This window comes from Didymella exigua (genome assembly GCF_010094145.1).
Source record: "Didymella exigua CBS 183.55 unplaced genomic scaffold M421scaffold_1, whole genome shotgun sequence".
In the NCBI taxonomy this organism is placed as follows: Eukaryota; Fungi; Ascomycota; class Dothideomycetes; order Pleosporales; family Didymellaceae; genus Didymella; species Didymella exigua.
In genome coordinates, this window is record NW_022984775.1 from 781196 (window position 1) to 801011 (window position 19816).

General features: G+C 52.2%; 6 protein-coding genes across 6 annotated transcripts; 2 read left to right on the top strand and 4 right to left on the bottom strand.

Annotated features, from left to right (window-relative positions):
- Positions 1 to 990: 990 nt before the first annotated feature.
- On the top strand, positions 991 to 2832 carry M421DRAFT_51275 (SSrecog-domain-containing protein; the record flags this gene model as incomplete). Its single annotated transcript, XM_033594916.1, has 4 exons — positions 991 to 1227; positions 1278 to 2392; positions 2448 to 2520; positions 2569 to 2832. 4 exons carry the CDS (start codon positions 991 to 993, stop codon positions 2830 to 2832), a joined length of 1689 nt encoding a protein of 562 aa, XP_033454362.1.
- An 836-nt stretch (positions 2833 to 3668) lies between these two features.
- M421DRAFT_88138 (C6 zinc finger domain-containing protein) lies at positions 3669 to 5991 on the top strand (the record flags this gene model as incomplete). Its single annotated transcript, XM_033597636.1, has 4 exons — positions 3669 to 3688; positions 3737 to 3966; positions 4018 to 5151; positions 5201 to 5991. 4 exons carry the CDS (start codon positions 3669 to 3671, stop codon positions 5989 to 5991), a joined length of 2175 nt encoding a protein of 724 aa, XP_033454363.1.
- Positions 5992 to 12045: 6054 nt separating this feature from the next.
- Positions 12046 to 13809, bottom strand: M421DRAFT_88139 (uncharacterized protein; the record flags this gene model as incomplete). Its single annotated transcript, XM_033597637.1, has 1 exon — positions 12046 to 13809. The coding sequence occupies one exon, from the start codon at positions 13807 to 13809 to the stop codon at positions 12046 to 12048; it is 1764 nt and encodes a 587-aa protein (XP_033454364.1).
- A 613-nt stretch (positions 13810 to 14422) lies between these two features.
- M421DRAFT_415163 (DNA primase large subunit) lies at positions 14423 to 16311 on the bottom strand. Its single transcript, XM_033590593.1, has 3 exons — positions 16083 to 16311; positions 15494 to 16032; positions 14423 to 15442 (listed from the first exon to the last, which is right to left on the bottom strand). The coding sequence occupies exons 1-3, from the start codon at positions 16270 to 16272 to the stop codon at positions 14645 to 14647; spliced, it is 1527 nt and encodes a 508-aa protein (XP_033454365.1). The 5' UTR covers positions 16273 to 16311; the 3' UTR covers positions 14423 to 14644.
- Positions 16312 to 16342: 31 nt separating this feature from the next.
- On the bottom strand, positions 16343 to 17617 carry M421DRAFT_415165 (4-nitrophenylphosphatase). The gene is made up of 5 exons (XM_033590594.1): positions 17547 to 17617; positions 17476 to 17497; positions 17331 to 17404; positions 17190 to 17281; positions 16343 to 17139 (listed from the first exon to the last, which is right to left on the bottom strand). The coding sequence occupies exons 3-5, from the start codon at positions 17344 to 17346 to the stop codon at positions 16477 to 16479; spliced, it is 771 nt and encodes a 256-aa protein (XP_033454366.1). The 5' UTR covers positions 17347 to 17404; positions 17476 to 17497; positions 17547 to 17617; the 3' UTR covers positions 16343 to 16476.
- A 2-nt stretch (positions 17618 to 17619) lies between these two features.
- Positions 17620 to 19654, bottom strand: M421DRAFT_415166 (aspartyl aminopeptidase). Its single transcript, XM_033590595.1, has 3 exons — positions 19451 to 19654; positions 19337 to 19398; positions 17620 to 19197 (listed from the first exon to the last, which is right to left on the bottom strand). Exons 1-3 carry the CDS (start codon positions 19629 to 19631, stop codon positions 17815 to 17817), a joined length of 1626 nt encoding a protein of 541 aa, XP_033454367.1. The 5' UTR covers positions 19632 to 19654; the 3' UTR covers positions 17620 to 17814.
- Between the last annotated feature and the right edge of the window lie 162 nt (positions 19655 to 19816).

The following is a 19816-nucleotide window of genomic DNA, read 5'->3' on the forward strand; positions in this document are numbered from 1 at the left end:
CATGGATGTGACGATCCGGCAGCGTTGGTTCGAGTGTTTCATGATGTGAGTTGCATGCACCGTGTCGTCGTTCAAGTCCAGCGTGCAGCTGTATCCCTGTAGTCTCGAGTCAGTCGGCAGGACCCTGGTACGCTCGGCCTTATTTGCGGCTCCCACTGCAGACATTGGACCCTGGACAAAACCTGGTCGACTGGCGTTGATAGCCGTTTAACGCGTTGACAGCAGATCCAGGATGATCCATGGTGAAGGGTAGAGTACGGGCTTGTCTACGGACGTTGCGCTTAGGAAGTGTCGATAGGTATTCGCACAATCTTGCAACCTGATAAGTCCGGGAGTGGGACGCATCTCAAAAATGTTCTTCCTATCTTGTATCCGTAGATAAGCTTTGAAGTTCCAAGATTGTTTGAGTGCGAGTTACTTTATCAAGCGCGAACATGGCTGATCTCAACTAACGACGTTTGGTGAAGGGCTTCAGTCAGGTTGGATGCTGCATGGCAGAGCTCCCACGAAGGTTGGATACTACAAACTCATCTGGAGACCTTCCATCGAGACCAGTAGAAGTAGAGTTTGTAGTCCTTGAAGCAAGACACGTAGATATGTGTGACCCTCCACCAGCGTATGACCCCTATATTTGCAGTGCTTGTCTGGTAATGGGCACAATCCTCTCCGTAGCTTAGTCTCGACGAAGGACATACCACTGCTTTGATCGAGATTGTGGACGATCTGGACGGTATGTTACCGCTGAGTTGCAGATTGATGTTTTCAGTAGAGACAGGCTGGCGAAGTTGGCTTAAACGCGCTAAGACGCGTGTCACGTGTGGAGCTTTGGTAATTTGGAGGCGCGTTGACCTCAGTCGGTTGATTGTTTGCAGCGCACTCACCACAGTCAACGCCAGGAACCCCCCACCATCATTAACGGCTGTTTCTGGCAATTGTAAACATGTAAACAATACTGCTCTCCTCCTGGAAGACATGCTTATCGACTTTGATATGCTGACAACGAGCAGGGAGGCTTTCAACGACATCTACCTAAATCTTTCCCGAAAGTCAGGCGCGACTCGATTCTCCGAGTCTGGCTTTGGTTGGAAGCCTGCAAATGGCGAAACATACACATGCGATCAGTCACAGATTCTCCAGGCGCAGTGGAGCCGTGCAGCGCGCGGCTATGAGATCAAGATTCTTTCGCGCAGCGATGGCGTAATCCAGCTCGACGGTTTCAAGCAAGAGGTGAGATTGCGCGAGTCAAGCACATGATCAACAAATACTAAGATGATCAGGATTTCGATCGTGCGGCGAAGCTCTTCAAGGTCTGGTACGGCATCAATCTTGACAACCGAGAACACGCTCTCCGTGGCTGGAACTGGGGCAAAGCTGAGTTCGGAAAGGCTGAGCTCACATTCAATGTCGCAAACCGCCCTGCATTCGAGGTACCCTACACCGAAGTATCGAACACCAACTTGGCTGGCAAGAACGAGGTTGCAGTCGACTTCTCACTGCCCGCTGATGGAGATTCTGGCGCAAATGGCAGTCTTGGGGGCGCTCGGTTTCGCGGAAAGAAGTCGGCTGGAGCACGCGATCAGCTGGTTGAGATGCGCTTCTACATTCCCGGTGTCACTTCGAAGAAGGAGAAGAACGAGGACGGTGAAGACATCTCTGGCGCAGAAGATGGCGAGGAGACGAACGCTGCCAACTTGTTCTATGAGACGCTTATGGACAAGGCCGAGATTGGCGAGGTCGCCGGTGACACATTCGCCACGTTCCTGGATATCCTTCACTTAACACCTCGAGGTCGTTTCGATATTGATATGTACGAAACCTCGTTCAGATTGCGCGGAAAGACATACGACTACAAGATTCAATTCGACTCGGTCAAGAAGTTCATGGTACTACCAAAGCCCGACGACATGCACACGTTGATCACAATAGGATTGGATCCACCTCTGAGGCAAGGTCAGACACGCTATCCATTCTTGGTCATGCAGTTCAAGCGTGATGAGGAGGTTAACCTCGACCTGAACATGAAGGAGGATCTGCTGGAAGCAAAATACAAAGACAAGCTGCAGTCACACTACGAGGCACCCATTGCAGTAGTGGTGTCTGACATTTTCCGAGGACTCAGTGGGAAACGTGTCACAAGGCCGTCGCGTGACTTCATCAGTCATCACGAGCAGTCTGGTGTCAAATGCTCAATCAAGGCCAACGAGGGTCACTTATACTGCCTGGACAAGGCCTTCATGTTCATTCCCAAGCCGGCAACCTACATTGCCATGGATAACATTGCGTCCGTCACAATGTCCCGTGTTGGTGGTGCCATGGCAGCGAGTCGAACATTTGACATCACCTTCACGATGAAGGGAGGAATGGCAGAGCACCAGTTCTCCAACATCAACCGGTAAGTACACGCCACAGCACGAGAAGAGGACTGCGTATCTAAATCTTGATTACAGTGAGGAGCAACAGCCGCTTGAGAACTTTTTCCGTGCTAAAGGTATCAAGACTGTGAATGAGATGGACGACGACGTAAGTAATTCAACTGTCTCCACCTAACTGCACTAATGCATTCGAAAGTCAGGAGCAATTCTTGCAGCCGCTCTCCAAGACGACGACCTTGCCTCTAGTGATGATGGAGGTGTTGCAAATCGCGGTAGTGCCGACGAGGATGACGAGAGCGTTGATGAAGATTTCCAGACCGAGTCTGAATCTGAAGTTGGAGAAGAATTCGATTCCGATCACGACAGTGGTTCCGGTGATAGCGATGCAGAAATGGAGGACGCCAGCGACGCAGGGAATGATGCGCAACGACCGAAAAAGAAACAGAAGACCTCGAACTGATTGATCCACCACAGAACGTGGCACGGGGCTATAGAAGTCATCATAGGCGGTGAGAGACCCGAAGAATTTCCGGAATGCTTCCACAATCTTTCGATGTTTCCATGCACTGCGCGCGCGTTTAATTCTTCCCGCGGATAACACAATCAGTGCTCCGGTTACGAACTGTTCGAGGAGGCTGGAGTTACATCCGACAACTATCATAGGTACCTAGCAACCACTGAAACGTAGGGGATGACAGGATGGATCACTCCGGATCTGAGCTGGGATCAGGGATGGGCGCCCTAAAGAGAGCAGTAGCTTGTCGAGACGGTCCGATGGCGGTGTTATGCGGAAGCAAAGAGCCAGGAGAAAACTTAAAAAAAGGTGGCAGCTAGTGGCCATATTCAGACTAGTTTCACGTGTGCGGTATCTGAGTGATGTGCGTTCTGCGGCTCGGTCAGGATTCGGCGAGAAGCACATCATTACGGCGCTTGACGCGAGTCGCCGAACGGGACTATCGCAGCTGCTCTTCCGAGCTGAACTTTAGCTCAATGCTCAGACTACCCCAGATCGAGCAACGCGAATGCGATTCATGCTGACGCACCTAGAGCAAGGAAAAGCCTTTCGCCATTTCCTACAGGCCCTGTTTAGATTGTGACGGTGGACCGGCGCTGGCGCGAACCATGCTAGACCCCGCATCCAACCTTCAGCAAGACCGCTGTATCGCCCGCGACTATGTTGTTATATCTATGACCCAGGTCCGCCGACTCATGTGGACAATCCTTCATACCCACTACGCTCGACTCGAGTACCCGTGACAACCTGAGCCTCACTGACACACGCGCACAACTACTGAGATGCGTTCACGTACTGGATGGTAAGTAAAGCGATTTTATTACTTCACGTCCTCTAATTCCTCTTGTAGCCTCACTTGCCGGCAAAGGAAGCTCAAGTGTGATGAGAAGAAGCCTGTCTGTGGGCAATGTATCAAGGCATCGAGGGAATGCGTACCAAGCTCAGGGATAGTGTTTCGTCACCAACACAATGCCTCCATGAACGGCGACGACTCCGGAGATGAGAACTCACTGAAAGGTTTCTACTCCTACAAGAACACATTTGAGGATGATGCTATCTGGTTGGACATCCCCAAGAACGGTAGGTGACTTCCCGAAGAGGTGATTCCTTGCTTCCTAACACGCGCGACAGTCACCTTCATCAACACAACCAATCCCTACTTGGACCCCGTAACACCGGATATCGAAACCATGTCCGTCACATCAATGGATTCGCCTGCTCCTTTCCAGCCTCGATCAATCGGCTCGTGGCCAACCTCAAACAACTACCACTCGCTGACCAGCACACCTTCAAGTATGGGACCTGAGCTACCACCTACCAGCGTACCCATGTGCTATACTCCAGAGCTCGATGCCTTGCCACCTCTGATGCAATCGCCTCCCACATCGTCAGTCAACACGCCCATCTCACCGCCAGCCTCTTTATGTAATCGACGTATCCATCCAATCATGGACTGGTCTGGCGCCATGACACCTCCACCTATTGACCCTCGCCTCACTTCACCCTTCGATGCCACCTCAGACTACATTCCTCGATCATGCTCTATGACAAGCTTGCGGCAGTCACCGCCCCGTTCCAACAGTGAATCTTTTATGTCAAAGGATCACGAAGTCGCCTTCCTGTTGCAGTATTTCTCCGAGGTTCCTGGGCGATGGATGGACCTCTTCGACATGGACGCCTACTTCGCTTCTTACGTACCAGTACAAGCACGGGAAAACACCCTCATGAAGTATGCTGCCGTCGCATGCGCTGCTAAAGTTCTCTCGCAGACTCAAGGCCGAAAGTCTGGTGGAAGATGTCAACCAAAAATGGAGGTCTACCCTGGGTCTTCGTCAGTGGATTGGAAGCACAAGGCAGCACATTATTACGATAATGCCGTCTCATGTATGCTTCAGGCTCTGAAGTCCGATACCACCATCACCCCAGATGATTCGGACTGCGAGTTCCGCCAGCACAGTGGCGAGCTAGTGCACCCAACGAAGCGACGCCGGACATCAAGCAACGCCTCCGCCAAATCTGGCACTGACGAGATCCTTGCTGCATCTGCAATCCTTTGCATATACGAACACCTCGACGCATCAATGTCAGAATGGGCCAAGCACTTGAACGGGGCTAAGTCTCTTCTGGCCCACTCACAGGAGCGTATGATGCCTTACCAGATGCAGTCGCCTGGTTCACCTATCTCGACTTCAAGCCTCAGCTTCATCTCCAAGGCTAGGCGATCCATATTCTGGAACATTGCAGGTCAAGATATGTATGCAGCTTGTGAGTTTGAATTACCACACCCGTTGAACCCCTGCTGACTCCTGTGCAGTCATCAACAAGACTCACACACACCTTGACACCGAAGATCTTTCGCTGTGGAAGGAAGCGGGCTTACTCATTGACGACCAAGGATTCTTAGTACCCAACGACCTCATTGAAAACGGCTACTCCGACGATGGGTTCATCTGCAAGGCCCTCACCTGGCTCATGTCGAAATTGTTCAACTTCATGGCGGCCGGAGATCAGCTTCCGGCGGATATGGGAATGGGTTACGCCAGTATTCCTCAGTCGACACTTCTGGACTACTGGTACCACCTGCGCAAGCAGTTCCAGGCTTGGCACGACAGTCTTCCAGCGACCTTCAAGCCTTCTAGCCGGGTGGAGCCTACACTTGCCCCTGGACGACTTCTCCGAGGAGAAAACGAGGCTATGTTCCCTGGAGTCTGGTATGATGTTCCGAGGTGCGCCTCAGTAATGCAAGCCTACCATATGAGCCAGATCCTTCTGTTCATGAACAAGCCTCACGAATCGACTCAAGGCCGCAGCACTGTCTGTGCTCGCCTCAATTCCTACCAGTCAGTTCTCGCTGCTTGCCAGAAGCACAGCCGCGAGATCGTTGGCATCTCACTCGCACAGTTAGACGATGCCTCCCGTGTCTGTTCCGTCCAGGCTCTCTTTACTGCCGGTCAGTGCCTCGGTGATGCCCGCGAGCGTCAGGTCGTTCTCGACCTCCTCCGCGATGTCGAGACCGACGTTGGCTACGCTACCGAATACCGAGCTCGCCAGCTCACCGAGCAATGGCAGTGGGAGGCCGCTCAGCAGAACGTCTTTGTCCCTTGAACGATGTCTCCAGTTACTAAATCCTTCGAAAAATTTCCAGCAATATGATACCCAGTGCGTTGCCAGATGCACGCATTTCCCCGCGGCCTTTCGGCGCGACATTCCGTGCTAGCGGAGAGATGGTGACGATACAGAGTACGAGGGGAGGATACCAACTGCTACCACACAAATCGGTGAGCCAGGCACAGCATGGAGACTGCAACGATATTGTTGAATTAGAGACCTTACAAGGCTCACGTACAATGCGGCAGACGCTCAATTCACGAATTCACGAATCATGTAGCATACAATCAACAATACACCTGTAACATAGATACTCCAAACACAAGACTCTTACAACCACCAGATAAAAGCTTTTAGCCTTGCACCCCCTCATCTAGAACACACCCAACTTCACGACTCAGATGAACGTGTCAATCGCTGCATGGAAACGCATGACGTCTCTCCCTCGCCCGCCCGACTCGCTCAATATCGGCGAAAGACCAAAGATCACTTGTGTTATCGCCGATCAAACAGAGCAGTCCCTGCAGACTTGGCGTGCAGCACGTGGTCGCGCTTATCATTTGCCCTGCGAATCTATCCTTCCGGGAACCTGCATCAGCGCGCGCCGCGCTGCTGTGTCGGTTGCAAGGATCCGAAACTCAACATTATCCCAGCGAGACTCCGTCAGACAGGCATCACTTTCACCCATGTTGCTGGTCTGCATGCGAAGCGTAAATGATAATAGGGAGAGATGTTGGATTGTGGGCAGAGATCCGAGTTCACCTAAGACATCCATGGACCATGGGTGTGCACGTGAAATTGGGTGCGGATATCAGCTCCGGCCTCTTTACGTGAGTTGGCCCTGAATCTCAGGCAGCCTTACATAACTAGGTTATCGCATTCCGGCACAGGTGCGGTGCATTCACATACCACCATGGACCACGACGTTGACAACGGGTGGTCACTCTAGCGGTGAACACAGATCAGGGCTATCAGACACCTATCGTGAAGTGTCGGACGTTCAGTTAACCAGCCAGATCAATCGCATGATTTAACTTGGTCGCTTATTCTCTCAATCCTTGGGTTTGACTGGTACGCTTTCTAGAAGGATATATGGGTATGCTGCGGGAACGATGCCGCGCTTCGACCACGGGGGGATGCTAGAGGTTTAGCAGGCCCATGGCTTGACCCCGCTTTTTAAATGTAACAACAACAATGATTGTACTTTGAGATACTACTATGTAGCTTCTCCTATCATGTATCAGAGCACATTTAAGGAATGGTGCCCAGGTATTATTGGAAGAGTAGTGCCACATCATAGCTTTACTACTGCGTTGTTGTAGTATTGTTGGTTCTGGAATCCAATGCCAAGACCGGCGTCTCAGGCTTTGGCCCCTGAAGTGGTGGCACCAAGCGGCAAAGCTTCAAGATGCTTCTAGGTACTGCATGCACGCTCGGGCTTCGAGCTTGATGGTTGCCGGGAACCTTATGCAGTTTGCTGTTAGCTTAGGAATGCGGGAGCGCGAGCGCGGTGTCTTTGACGGTCTGCGCTGTCAAAACATGCCGCTTGATTTTCGATAGTGAGCTATGGCTGCGTCTGAAGCTTGTAGTGCCATGTAGAAATTACAGGCGGTTGGCTACTTTGCGTTGTCGTTGGCCGCAACAAATGGTTTCAAAGCTTGTATGAGTGCTGGTCTTCGAGGAGGTCAAAGTGAATCCGGTGAGCTAGGTATGCGGGTGTGGCTGCTAGACTGCAGACGTGCGGCAGTAGCTGTAATGATAATCTGCCCGTGCATGTTTGCCTTTGAAGTTCACAATGCATGATCGTCTCATTAGTGTTCAGTAGCGAACTGTCAGCAAATCGAAAGTCGCAGCCAAAGATGACGATTGCGCTAGCAAGGGTGCGAACGTTGTCGCTTCATTCGATTCGGCTCGCACTTGCTCATATCTGGAGATAGTCGACAAAAGGTTGACAAGCACTTGGAACCTTTGACCTTTCCTGCAGCTTGATCAATAGCTTGAAGGCATCTGCAGCTGCCCCACTCTGATCCTGGGCCCAGTACACCAACTGACGCGTTTTCAAAGCTTCCACGAAGATTCCGTGCAGAATCCAAGACACGCTTCTCGTAAGGCACAGATTACCTCGCAGCTGCTTTTGACCTCAAGTACAGCTTCACTAATTGTAATTAATGCGGCTCAAGGCGGGCCCCAACGTGCACACCTCCTCGTGGCTTACCATCGAAGCTTGGCAGCAGAACAAGAGAACATTCGCCGACGTGTCACCGACTCACCGGTACTAGCCCAGATGAGGGCAGTCACATTGCTTACTTGTGGGAAGACAGCCTGCCAAAACCTGATGTAGTCTCGAGTTCACTCCAAATCTCCGAATGTTGACAGTAGGTATCAGAACTTCAGAAGGCATAGCTTCGATGCTATGTAGATGATTGAGATCCTTCGGAACTGTCAATACCGGAGGAACCATTTCTGAGTCATTTTGGAGGGTTTATTCCCGCAGGTGGGTCTGTCCTCCTGCCAGAACCTCCAAGTCAAACGCGTCCCCACCTCTTGCCCGACCGTTGCGTCCTTCAAATGGCCCTTGGACTCCGGAAGCACTTCCAGGCACTTACTTGGTCACCGCTGCTGCTATGCCAGCCCCACGACTCAGGGACGTATTGTGTGGCGATTCTGAACTTCCGTTGAACTTCCGTTGAACTTCCGTTGAGCTTCCGTTGAGCTTCCGTTGAGCTTTCGTTGAGAGTACATCCCTCAGAGGCAGGACGACTTCGAGCTGCCGCATGCCCAATCTCGTCGATCTGGGCCATCAAGTGCTACGGGCAACATGGGCGAGCGCCTATATCTCCGATTTATGTCATTCAATCACTTGGTGTTGTGGTTCAAAATGTCTACACGGAAACGATCGTCAAACGGGGCGTCCGGCGTGAAGGCTGTGATCTTGTGATGCGCGGGTACGGTAGGATTCCGCGCAGCGATCATCTGGGGTCAGGAACAATCCTTCCGAACCGCTACCGTGTCCGTGCGCGTGACGCCCGGATTCGCTGTGCAGCCTTCAGAAACATGATATCAGTCATCGGCGAACACGAATTCTCGATGTCACGGCCTTATTCCCCGATGCACGTCGCCATTAGACCTGCGTCGCCGGAGGCGACATGCGAGTCCAGTCGTCAGCGTACAATTTGTTGGGGAACCACGTGGAAGATCGGGTCTCGTATCCTTTGCTTAGGTCGTACGATGAGTGCATGCAATTTGACTTTCAGATGCCGACTTGTTAAGAAGTCTTCACGGCAACACGAACGCACTACTGTAGAACCGCACAATATACCTTACATATACCCTATAAGGTTCCAGTTCCATATGCAGTCAACATAGTCATTATCGGATTCAACAATGTGCATGTGCTCAAGGAAAGAGTCACGTCCCTGCATTATCTTACATCGAGAGTACGAGGTTCATTTGCACGGGTGCAATCGCTGAGTGACATCCTTAAGGATCTTGACTCTTTACTACTCAGGCTATCTTGTGATGACGTGGAGGACGCTGAGAATTCTCAGCACACGCTGTGAGTTGAGACTCAATCTCCTGCATTATCATTGCGTCCGCTGCACTAGATTCATGAGCCTGATAAGGAAATTCTGTATCCTGTACCCCGAGCTGCCACTCTATGAATGGATGGCGAGGCTAAGTTCATGGCCACTCTCATACCGAATACCATCTGCTGCCTCCACCAGCGCTCCTCTGGAATCATAGACAGCCTACCTACGCCTTCTTTGCAGATTCGAGAAGCCAGACCTCGTATTCATGCAGCTCGCGACTCATCTTCCATGCACCACCAGCCGTGCCTGCATGTACTCAGAGTAAATCTTGCCTTCACCGCGTGGCTGCCGCATTGCGTGTGCTGTGACTCGATAGGTACCACCTGCTGATCAGTTGTTATCAGTGATGCATCATGAGACTGCCTGCTCACAGAGATCTTGCCGTTGCGATCCAGATGCGCCTGCGCCTCGTTCTCTATACTATGGCCGCCCGATGCGACTTCAGCGAAACCTTGTCACCCACTCCAGTCGTGTCTGTACAATATCCCTCCTGCGCCTACAAGGACGAATCCTGCACCTCCCACGTAGGTACCTCGTCATTTCCAATCAGAGCGGAAGAACCCTTCCACCGCAATCGACTGCCAATTTTCATACTGAAACAGGCAACCTTGGTCCCGCACAACCTGCTTCTGTAATTACAAAACTCAGGTATGCCGAAAGCCGGTTGTGGCGACGATCCTGACCGGAGAGTGGTGCATAGGCCGTGGAACGCTTTTAGATCTTCGATGCATGGAAGGTGCGCAGAAGGGACCCTGGAGGTATGGAAGGATGTCATAGGCTGGATGAAAACGTCAGGTATTGGCAGAGGCTTGATTACAGCCTCCTGCGTCTTGATTGGTGCTTTGTATTTTAATGCTACATACGTATTGAGGAGGGCCATTTGCTTGGGCTTGGGCTTGCAGTGATCGGTGAATGGTCACTGGGCGGCTTCGCCGTCTCCTGTATGCCTGCTGTACCCGAGATGCAGATAGCAGTCGTGCTGTGGAACACCAAGGTGCTTCATCAGAGCCCCAGAATATCATCTGGTTGTTGTCTAGTTATTTAGCGTTGATCCCTCAGCCTCAACACCATCAATTTGCAAACAAATCGCCGGACCCTTCTTTCGGTGCGCATCACGGCGCATGCCCCATGAGCACCATGGGCAATGGGTCCCAAACATAGCAAGCATTCCCCTACCCTGTCTAACAAACATCACCTGATTGTGCCGCGACTCGGCGTCAGGCCGCAGCCGCGGGCTCCATGCCGGGAACTTCAGTGGCTTTTCAGGCTAGAAATGGGCCTTTGGCGGCCTCATCGATGCGCTTGTTGCGCGATGTCGCTTGACTTGCGTGCTGCCGATGCAAACTCCTTGTTGACTTGCGGGACCGCAGAGGCAGCATCCGCAGGCCGCGTGTCATCATTCACGTTCTCCTTATCAAATTGTGCGTCAGGGTCTTCGTACAAGTAGCTGACTACCTTGCTAGCGCGAAGTGAAGACTGTGCTGTTGGAGGTTGACTTCCCTTACACCGGAGCGCCCGAGGGAATTGTCTGCGCTGTTCAGTTCGCTACTCCCAGGTACGATCAGGTGCAGCGACCCATTCTGGCCTCCGACTTAAGATGCAGCGGTGCGATCATCCCGAGGAATTTCATCGGCTATCTTGACGTCTGTCTCATCGCTATCACTGAATGTACTTCGCTGACTCTATGAAGATCTTACGGTGTCTTGCAGCACTATGTTTGAAGTGCCGATGGTGGTCTCAACTCTGCGATCCACGGAGTGGTCGTCAGTCGTTATTACCTCAGCTGAATTATGAGCCGTATCAGTATCCACTTGAACCTCTTTCTCTGCCCCGTGCTAGTCCGTGTCCATAACATCAGCTTCGGATTCCTGGCCGGCCTTACCGGAGGTTGCAATGCCGGGGTTCTGGTCATTGATCAGAAGATGTGGGTTTTACTTTGTGTTTGGGTGCCCTGCCTCTTGTCTCGACCATTGATTAATTTGCCGAAGCCTTGACGAATACTTCCAGCCGCTCCACATTGAGGTGGCTGGGTGGTTGAGGTGTCTGACGTTGGTTCCAGAGGGCTCACAGGATCTTGATATGCAGCTTGATTGTTGCGCAGGCTTGCGTCAATATTAGCTGTTTGGAGGCCAGGACAACTTGCAGGTACAGCTTTATCTTTGCCCTGTGGACACTCGATTATATCCGTATCCCCATCGAGCTTTAGGGCAGGACGGTTATCTGCCTTTTGTTCCATGCCGCTATCTGCTCCTATCCCGTGCTCCTCTAAATCTTTCGGATCCGGGACAGTAGAGAACGAATATACTGGTGACCTTGGCAGAGCTACTCGAGGCTTCCGCTGCCTTGTGGGGGATGTGCGAGCAGGTGCCTTGTTGAGATCGTGATCTGGTGAGCGGTAGTCTGAAGGCGCTGTCGAGCTGGCCCTCCTCGATACCATATCCACACTCTCTGGCGTGTGCGATTAGGCAGCAGCAGCAGGTCTTGTGAAGTGGCCATCTAAATGTTCATCTTGTGATCCAACCCTCGTCACACCCTCCGTCTCGGTCTGATTGGCTCTCTTCTCAACAGCGTCGGTAGAGAGTGTCGGTAGCCTGGTATTTGTGCCGTTATCATTGTCTGATCTCTCAAGATCTGAAATTTCATGCGAATTTTGTTTGTTTCCCTTAGGCATGTCGATGGGAAGGTTGGCGTCTGGTGCAAGGCTGGTATCAGACTTGCGTGAGCTTTTATTGTGAGCTATTACTTCACTCCATGTGGGAAAAACTTTGTCTGGGTTCGGTGGAGGCTCGGGTACAGCTATCAAGGTTGGCTCGCCAGTACCGTCGAAGGCTTCGAAATAGATGCTATCTTCTTCTTCCTGCAGGCTCTCAACGATGTCAAAGTGAAGTGAACGAACGCAGTCGAGGTGCTGTAATGGCTTCAGAGCTTCGTAGCAGCCATGCACAGCTTCCGATACCATATCTTGATACTTCGGAGTGACTGTGGTTTGCTGGAGATATCTTAATTCACGTCTTATATTCGAAACCACTTGACCGATGGCTGCAGGCTCAATTGCTTTGAGTGCAGTCTTGTTGAGATCAGCACTGCGAATGACTCGTTCAGTTCCGCGTGTATCCTCCAAGACGGGGGCTGACTGATCACCGTTGGGGAGCGCGTGAGTCTCGAAAAGGCTGGAGCCCTTCAGTGCAACGACCAAGGATGGTGCATCATTCGAACCTTCTGGAAATCTGACTTCTTGTCCGTCGTACTGGGCGGATATCCTTCGTGGCCTCACCTCTGCCGGTGGAGTAGTTGATCTAGCCCGCCGGGAGAGTCTCAACTCTCGGCTGTTCATCTGAGTCTCATCCTTCTCTGGCGCGTCAGGTTTCTCGGGCAAACCTAGCATCTTCTTGCTGCCGTCATTCCCTTTCCCTTGGACTACAGATATACCTTCTTCGCCATCCTGTGTCTTCCTTTTCGGTACAATGTCGACGAATTTAATGCCTACTTTCTTCTGGCCCGTGAACTTGGCGAATGATATAGTAGAGCCACTCGTATCTTCATACTCGGAGCCTTCTGTCACTGCGTAGCGACCTGGGACGTACTCCTTCGCGCCACGATAGTACTCCAGAGTTTCCCTGTACTCAGGACGCTCCTCGACATCTTCGCAGAATCTGATCCGCTTGCGCCCGAGAGTTGAAGCGCTAGATTTACGTGCTAACTTTCGCTTGATTGTGGGTAAGGGTGCTGTAGACGATACGCAGTCGACTGGCGGTGATGCGCCTTGCAGATTGTTCTGGTCATCCGGATGCTTTGGGCCTTCTTCCGGCTCTTGTGCGCACTTGAGTGACACGGGCGCTGTGTGATTCGCAAATCCCGCCTGCGTTATATCGAAGGATACGTCGTTGGGCGCTTCGATGTTGACCAGGAAATTCTCAAGCGCGACCCTAGCCTTTCGAAACTGCTCGTGCGCCATGATGCGGCCATGATGCTTAGGTCCTCTGTCAAGCAATGCCGTGTGCTCTTGCTCTCCAGTCCTCAACGTATCATACAGGCCAAGAAAGGGCTCACATGATGCGCAAGCCTGCTCACGTGGCATGGTCGGGTTTAGATCCCCTTCTGCTGAAACGGTCGCAAAGCCACAGTTGCAGTGTTTGCATCTCAGGGCAGTCGCGGGCTGCGCCTGTTTGTTGTCTGCGGCTGTGTCACTTGGTGCGCGCTGTTTGATGGCGCTTTTCCTCTCCATGTCCTCTTCTTAATCAGATCGGGCGATCTCAATGCGTAAGGCGTGGACTGTCAGGTCAAGTCCAACTTTGTGGTGAGTAGTAGCTTTATTTGTATGGCGTATTTAGATGTTGTGGAGTGAAAGAACATCCTGGTCGTCGAAAACAAACGTGCTCTGTAAGCAACCCAAGAAGATGCCCTAAGGGATGTAGATGGTGCTGCCGCAGATAAAGCTGCACAATTGAGGAAATAGTCGATCAACGCAATGATGAAATAAGCATCGTAGTGATGTCCGTGGGACGCGTTGTTGGGCAGCACGCCGAGGATTGTTGGGTGTGATCCGCCGACGCAACGACGGCCGCCCCACCCAGGCAAGAAGGAGCTCGCACACCACAGAGCTACATCTACGCCACAGCACACGAATTCCGTAGCGCTTGTCTACAGACGCTTCGCTGCTTGAGATCACTGACCTGGCAATTAATGCAGCTACTGTTGGCACCACATCATGAGCAGCCTTCCCAACCACTTCAAGTTTCCACAACCATCAAGTCTACATCTCGTCTTACACCATCGGTAACATGCAAGACACATCGGCTACAGATCTGCAGTCGTGATCATGAAACCAAACGAACGTTGCGGAAAAAGGTTGATGTTACTTCAACGGACGATGTATGCTTTTGTCGGAGCAAAAGACATCTTTCACTCCGTGAACTATCAGGTATATACCACCGCAACAGCATCGGAACAGCAACCCTTACGATCAGGTCTGAAACGACGCGCTCGTACTCCAGGCATCATCTTAAATCAAGCTAGCCTACCCAAACCCGGAATCCAAAACCGTGTACACCAAAAGCCTCCTACTCCTCCATCTTGTCATCTGGCATCCCATTGACTATGCCAGCATTGCCCTCACCTAGATGCTTCAACAGCCAGCTCCTTTTGAAGTACGTATTGGGATGCACAATAGTGTCCAAATCGGTCGCGCTCCAGCTCCCATCATCCTTGACCTTCTTGATCTCCCTCTTGTGACTCCACTCAAACACCCTATTGCATGCAACATGGTACCTCTGCTTGCCCATATCCTCTCGTACTGTCTTCAGCACATCCCTCTCATTCACGCCTAATCGTTGTAGCACGGAGATCAAATTGTCTGGCGTAAATGTGCGGTATGGGCAGCCGTGTGTCTGACCTGGGCCGGGAAGCGGCTCTGTCAACAGCTTCTGGCAAGAGTAGGGAGTGTAGCCTCTGCCTCGCCGATTGCTATCTCCACCCACATCGCCGTAGGCGTGGCGAATATTGTAGCGGTATTCTTTCTGAAACTTGTCGTCTGTCATAAGCTTGAAGCTTCGCCGCCAGAACATGATACATTCGTCCAAGCCCAGCCCAATACCTTTCAGGAACAGTGTGTATTGTAGACGCCCAAAGTGCTTAAGATGAGAGTTATCCCGCAGTGTCATGTGCAGGTTGCGCATGCACAGGGGGAAGTTCTGGGAGAGTGCGTCGATCGAATGGGCGGTTATTGTGGACAGACCATCAATGTTGGCGTCTGAAGAGGAGTAGGCAGCGTCTGGCGCTGTGAAGTTCTGCGAAAGGTGGGCAAGGATTGGGGCGAGGCGGTCGTCTTCGTCTAGACGGGGGAGAGCGCGTGATGTGAGCTGACGATTAGGTGAGCATGGGCACTGGCAATGTTCGTAGTTGTCGCTTACCTCAAGTGCATCATCCAGCTGTTTTGTGAACTCAGCAACTACCAAGCTCAACTGCTCTCGTTGCGGCACATAGGCCTTGCCGCGCTTGAGGAACACTCTCCGCTGCTCTACAAGTATTGACACTCGTTCCCAGTCGACCTTGAACCATTCTTGCTCCTCGCGGCTCTTCAAGCCACCGCCTGCTGCAGCCAACAACTGGTCTTTCAGCTCCCGCTTTTCTGCCTCTTGTACCTCCTCCCAATCAAGTTTCAGGGTTCTTACGAACCTTTGTCTTTCGACGTAGTCGTCGTCCTTGAATCGTAATTGGAATAGCATGGTCTCGAGCCTCGAAAATCGCCGGCGTAGGTCTTCAGTCGCAGAGAACGCGAGTCTCAGGATGAAATGCGAGTAATGGTCCTTCTTCCTCTCATCTTGTAAGCTTGCACCCTTCGATGTAGCGGCTCGCATAGGAAGATATTTGTCAAGGATGCTCTTCATGTATTCGGCGGTCTCTTCGGGGCCCTTGTTGCGGAACGTGCATGCCTCGAGTTCGGACAGTACTATGATAGGTCAGTACACGAACTTGCTGGGATAAACATTTCGTGTGGACCTTTCAGTCGATCGATCGCCCATTTTTCGAATTCCTCGAGTGTGATCTCGGCCGTTGGTGGCAGTATGTAAAAGTTGAGACGGTGTTCGTATGTCTGTTCCTGGAACTCTGCTTTGGCAAACTGCTTCTTCTTGTGGCTCAGATTTGCGCGACGCTTGGTGTCAATTCGTGAGTGTTCGTGGCGGATCATGGTTGCGCGTGGGTATGACTGTGTTGTGTTTCGTTGAAGTGGTGCGCGATGATGGCGGGCAGGCGCGTCGCGCGTCGCGACTGCCACTTTACCCTTGCACTAACCGCTTTCGTGCACGCGCTCAAACACCCTGCCACTGACGCACGTATCAGAATGAGACATTGTCTATCTAGCATTTGCTGCGGCCTGTATGGACACGTCTATCTAGACAAGCAGATCGCCAAGAGCGTTGACATAGGCAGTGGGCACAGTAGGAGCGCCCTCCGCCAGGAAGTCCTCCTTCTTGCTTACGCCAGTGAGAACAGCGAGTGTGCCACCGAGCTTTCCATCAATGCCGAACTGGATATCAGTGTTCAACCTATCACCGATCATGCAAGTCCTGCTGCGGTCGAACTGGAACTTGCCCTCAACAGCATCCATCATGGCCTGACTAGGCTTGCCAAGAGATAAAGGCTCCCTTCCTATAGCCTTTGCCAGCCCAGCACCCGACGACCCAGCTCCAGGAAACAGTGTGTGTGACATTGGCAGGGTGCTATCGATGTTGGTCGCGAGGTACTTCGCGCCGCGCTGCAGGTACTGAAAAGCGATCGCCGTCTTCAGGTAGTTTGAGTGGAAGTCGAGACCGCTCAGCACAATGCCGACATCTGGGTCAAGCATGCTACCATTGGCAATGTTCGTGAAATCTTCAGGCTCGATGTCACGACGGTAGGCTGGGTCTGTACCACCGATGTACGGTACACCTTCGGCTTCCAGCTCCTGCTCGACACCCGACTCTCCGAGCACGAACACCTTGTTTTTCGGGGCAGGAAGCTTGAGGATGCGGTTGATATAGACGGCGGCGCTGTACGAGGAACCGAAGACTTCGTCCTATTGCAAGGTTAGCCGGCAGTCTGGTCTGCTTGGTTGGCTGCGCTCACCACTTCGGCGGGTATGCCCAGCTTATCAAACTTCTTCTTGTAATCGGCGCGCGACTTTGTACTGTTGTTGGTCACAAAGATAAGCTGCTTGCCTGATTCCTTGTCAGCAGCTGTCAAAGCCGAGCCATACGTAAATCTTACCTTTGCTTCTCAGCATCTGGATAGTCTCAGGTACTTTCTCAAACAAGTGATCGCCAGACCAGAGAACACCTATCCTTCTTCGCAATCAGTGTCTCGTTGCGATGTTGTTGGGAGATCTCCTAAGCACATCGGTGGCATTGCGTACCATCACAATCGAACAGGAACACCTGTGTCAACCGTTAGCAATGCCCATGCGGGGCAGCAGCACTCCCTTACATCGAACCTGGATAAGAACTCGTCAATGGCGGCATTATCGCCGGAGAGGAACTGGGGCGCCATAGTACTTGATGGGGTATGTATTTTGGCGGCAGCTTCAGAGCACAGTTGTTGACACTTTGGTGGGGCATCTAGCCTACCAAGTTTGGACCCCGAATCAGCATGAGAATGCCGAACAAAAGCCGAGGGGTTGCTGATTCTCAACATGGTGCTCAAATGGTCGTTATTGTTCTTTCTATTCTGTACTTTCTCAAAGCCTCGCATCTAGTCAATCGATTACAATTTTCTTCTCCAAATCCTCAAAGTTCTCAAAGAAGCTATCGAACAAGTTTACAGCATGCTCAACATCGTGCGCACCGCCAGTCTCTCGAATGCTGTGCATGCTGAGCTGAGGGTTACCTAGGTCAAGTGTACGCGTGCCCATAGCTGCTGACAGCATAGGACCGATTGTGCTACCGCAGGATGAGTCATTACGGACAACGAAGAGCTGGAGCGGCACGCCTTCCTTGCTAATACCAGATGATGCTGGCTTTGCGCGACGAGCGGCCTCCTGCAGCAAGACGATACCTGGTGAGTTTGTGGCATAACGAGCGTTGGCGTTGATCTTGATGACAGTGCCCTTGTTCATCTCAGGCCTGTGCTGTGCCTCGTACTTGCCGGGGTAGTTGGGGTGTACCGAGTGAGCCATGTCGGCTGAGATCAGGAATGAGGTCGACAGTGTCTGCTCGTAAGCAGTGGCTGTATCCGCCTCGATCTTGTCATACGATCTGTCTGATACACTCGACTCAGTTCCCGGCAGGACGGATAGGCGACGAATGACGGCTGGTAGCAGGTTTGAATCGGCTCCCTGCGCAGTCTGCGAGCCAATTTCCTCGTGATCGAAGAGGGCAATCAGGCGAATTGTGGAGTCCTTCTCGAGGCTTGAAGAGGATGACAGGCTCTTGATCAAACCCTCAACACTGCAGTACGACATCATGAGGTTATCCAGTCGCGGCGAGAAGATGAGCTCGTTATTGAGACCACCGATCACCGACTTTTGCGTGTCGTAGAGCACAATCTCGAAGTCCAAGACATCATTGGGATTGGCACCCGCTTCTTCTGCGATGATTTCCACGATGTAGGAGTGGTGCCTTTGGAGCGGTGTTGCCAGTGGTTCAAAGGGACCGTCCTTCTTCTCGTCGTCCTTACTCTCCTCAGTCTTTCCCTGCCTGTTCAACTCAGCCTGCACCAGCCCAGCAATCGGGAACAACTGTGTCTCCTTGTTGAATTGGAAGTTCTCTTGGCGGTCAAGGTGAATCGCGAGGGTGGGAATTCGGAGGATGGGGCGCTCGACTTTCACGAGACGCTGCTCAATCTTGCCGCCCTTGGTTCGGACCATGACTCTACCAGCGATACTGAGATCACGGTCGAACCAGGTATGCCACAGGCCACCGCCGTACGTCTCGCACGCGACTTGGATGAAGCCATCGCTCTGGCGCTTCGATACCGGCTTGATGCGCAGGCATGGCGAATCAGTGTGCGCACCGATCATACCAATAGGATTGCCAGCCTTCCATTGCTTGCCAACGGCGAAGGCTACGATAGATGAGCCGTTTCGCGTGAGGTAGTACTTGCCACCGGGCTGGATGGTGGGCGCCCAAGAGTCTCGTTCCTAGCAGCTATCAGCTTCCGAAACTCACTGGAGCGAATGAGCAAAGTCTATACAGCGTGATGCCTGCATTACTGCTTTGAACGAAGAGCGTATGAGTTCAAGTGACAGAGTGAGCCATGTAAAGCTATGTAATGCCTACCTTGATCTGTTCGAAGCCTGCCTTCTCCAGGCGTTCCTTAGCTGATCTAACGGCATGGAATGCTGGTATACAGGTCAACGATAGCTTGGTACCGTCACACGAGCGGTGACCTACGAGTGGGGGAGGCGTTCACAAAGGACAAAAAGTCCTCGGCAGCTTGGAGAGAGGGTTTGGCAGCCATGGTTCGTAGAGCACACGACAGTAGCAGTGGAGTAGAGATGACAGCACAAAGGAATCGGTGGGTGGGCGTCGTTTGTAGCAGAGTGGCTCGCAGCGGCTGAAGCTTGGTGAGCATAAGGATTGGCTCGGAAGGTGCTGTAACAGGCCCCGCGGTGGGGTGGCAGAAGGGGACACGATGATGCAGCGAGGGCGCGCGCTAGAGGCGGGATTGGTTGGCTGCGAGGCTGGCAACGCGTGGGAAGGAGCAAGCAAAACAGCGACAAGCCAAACAAAGAAGGCACGATCCCTCGAACGAGGCAC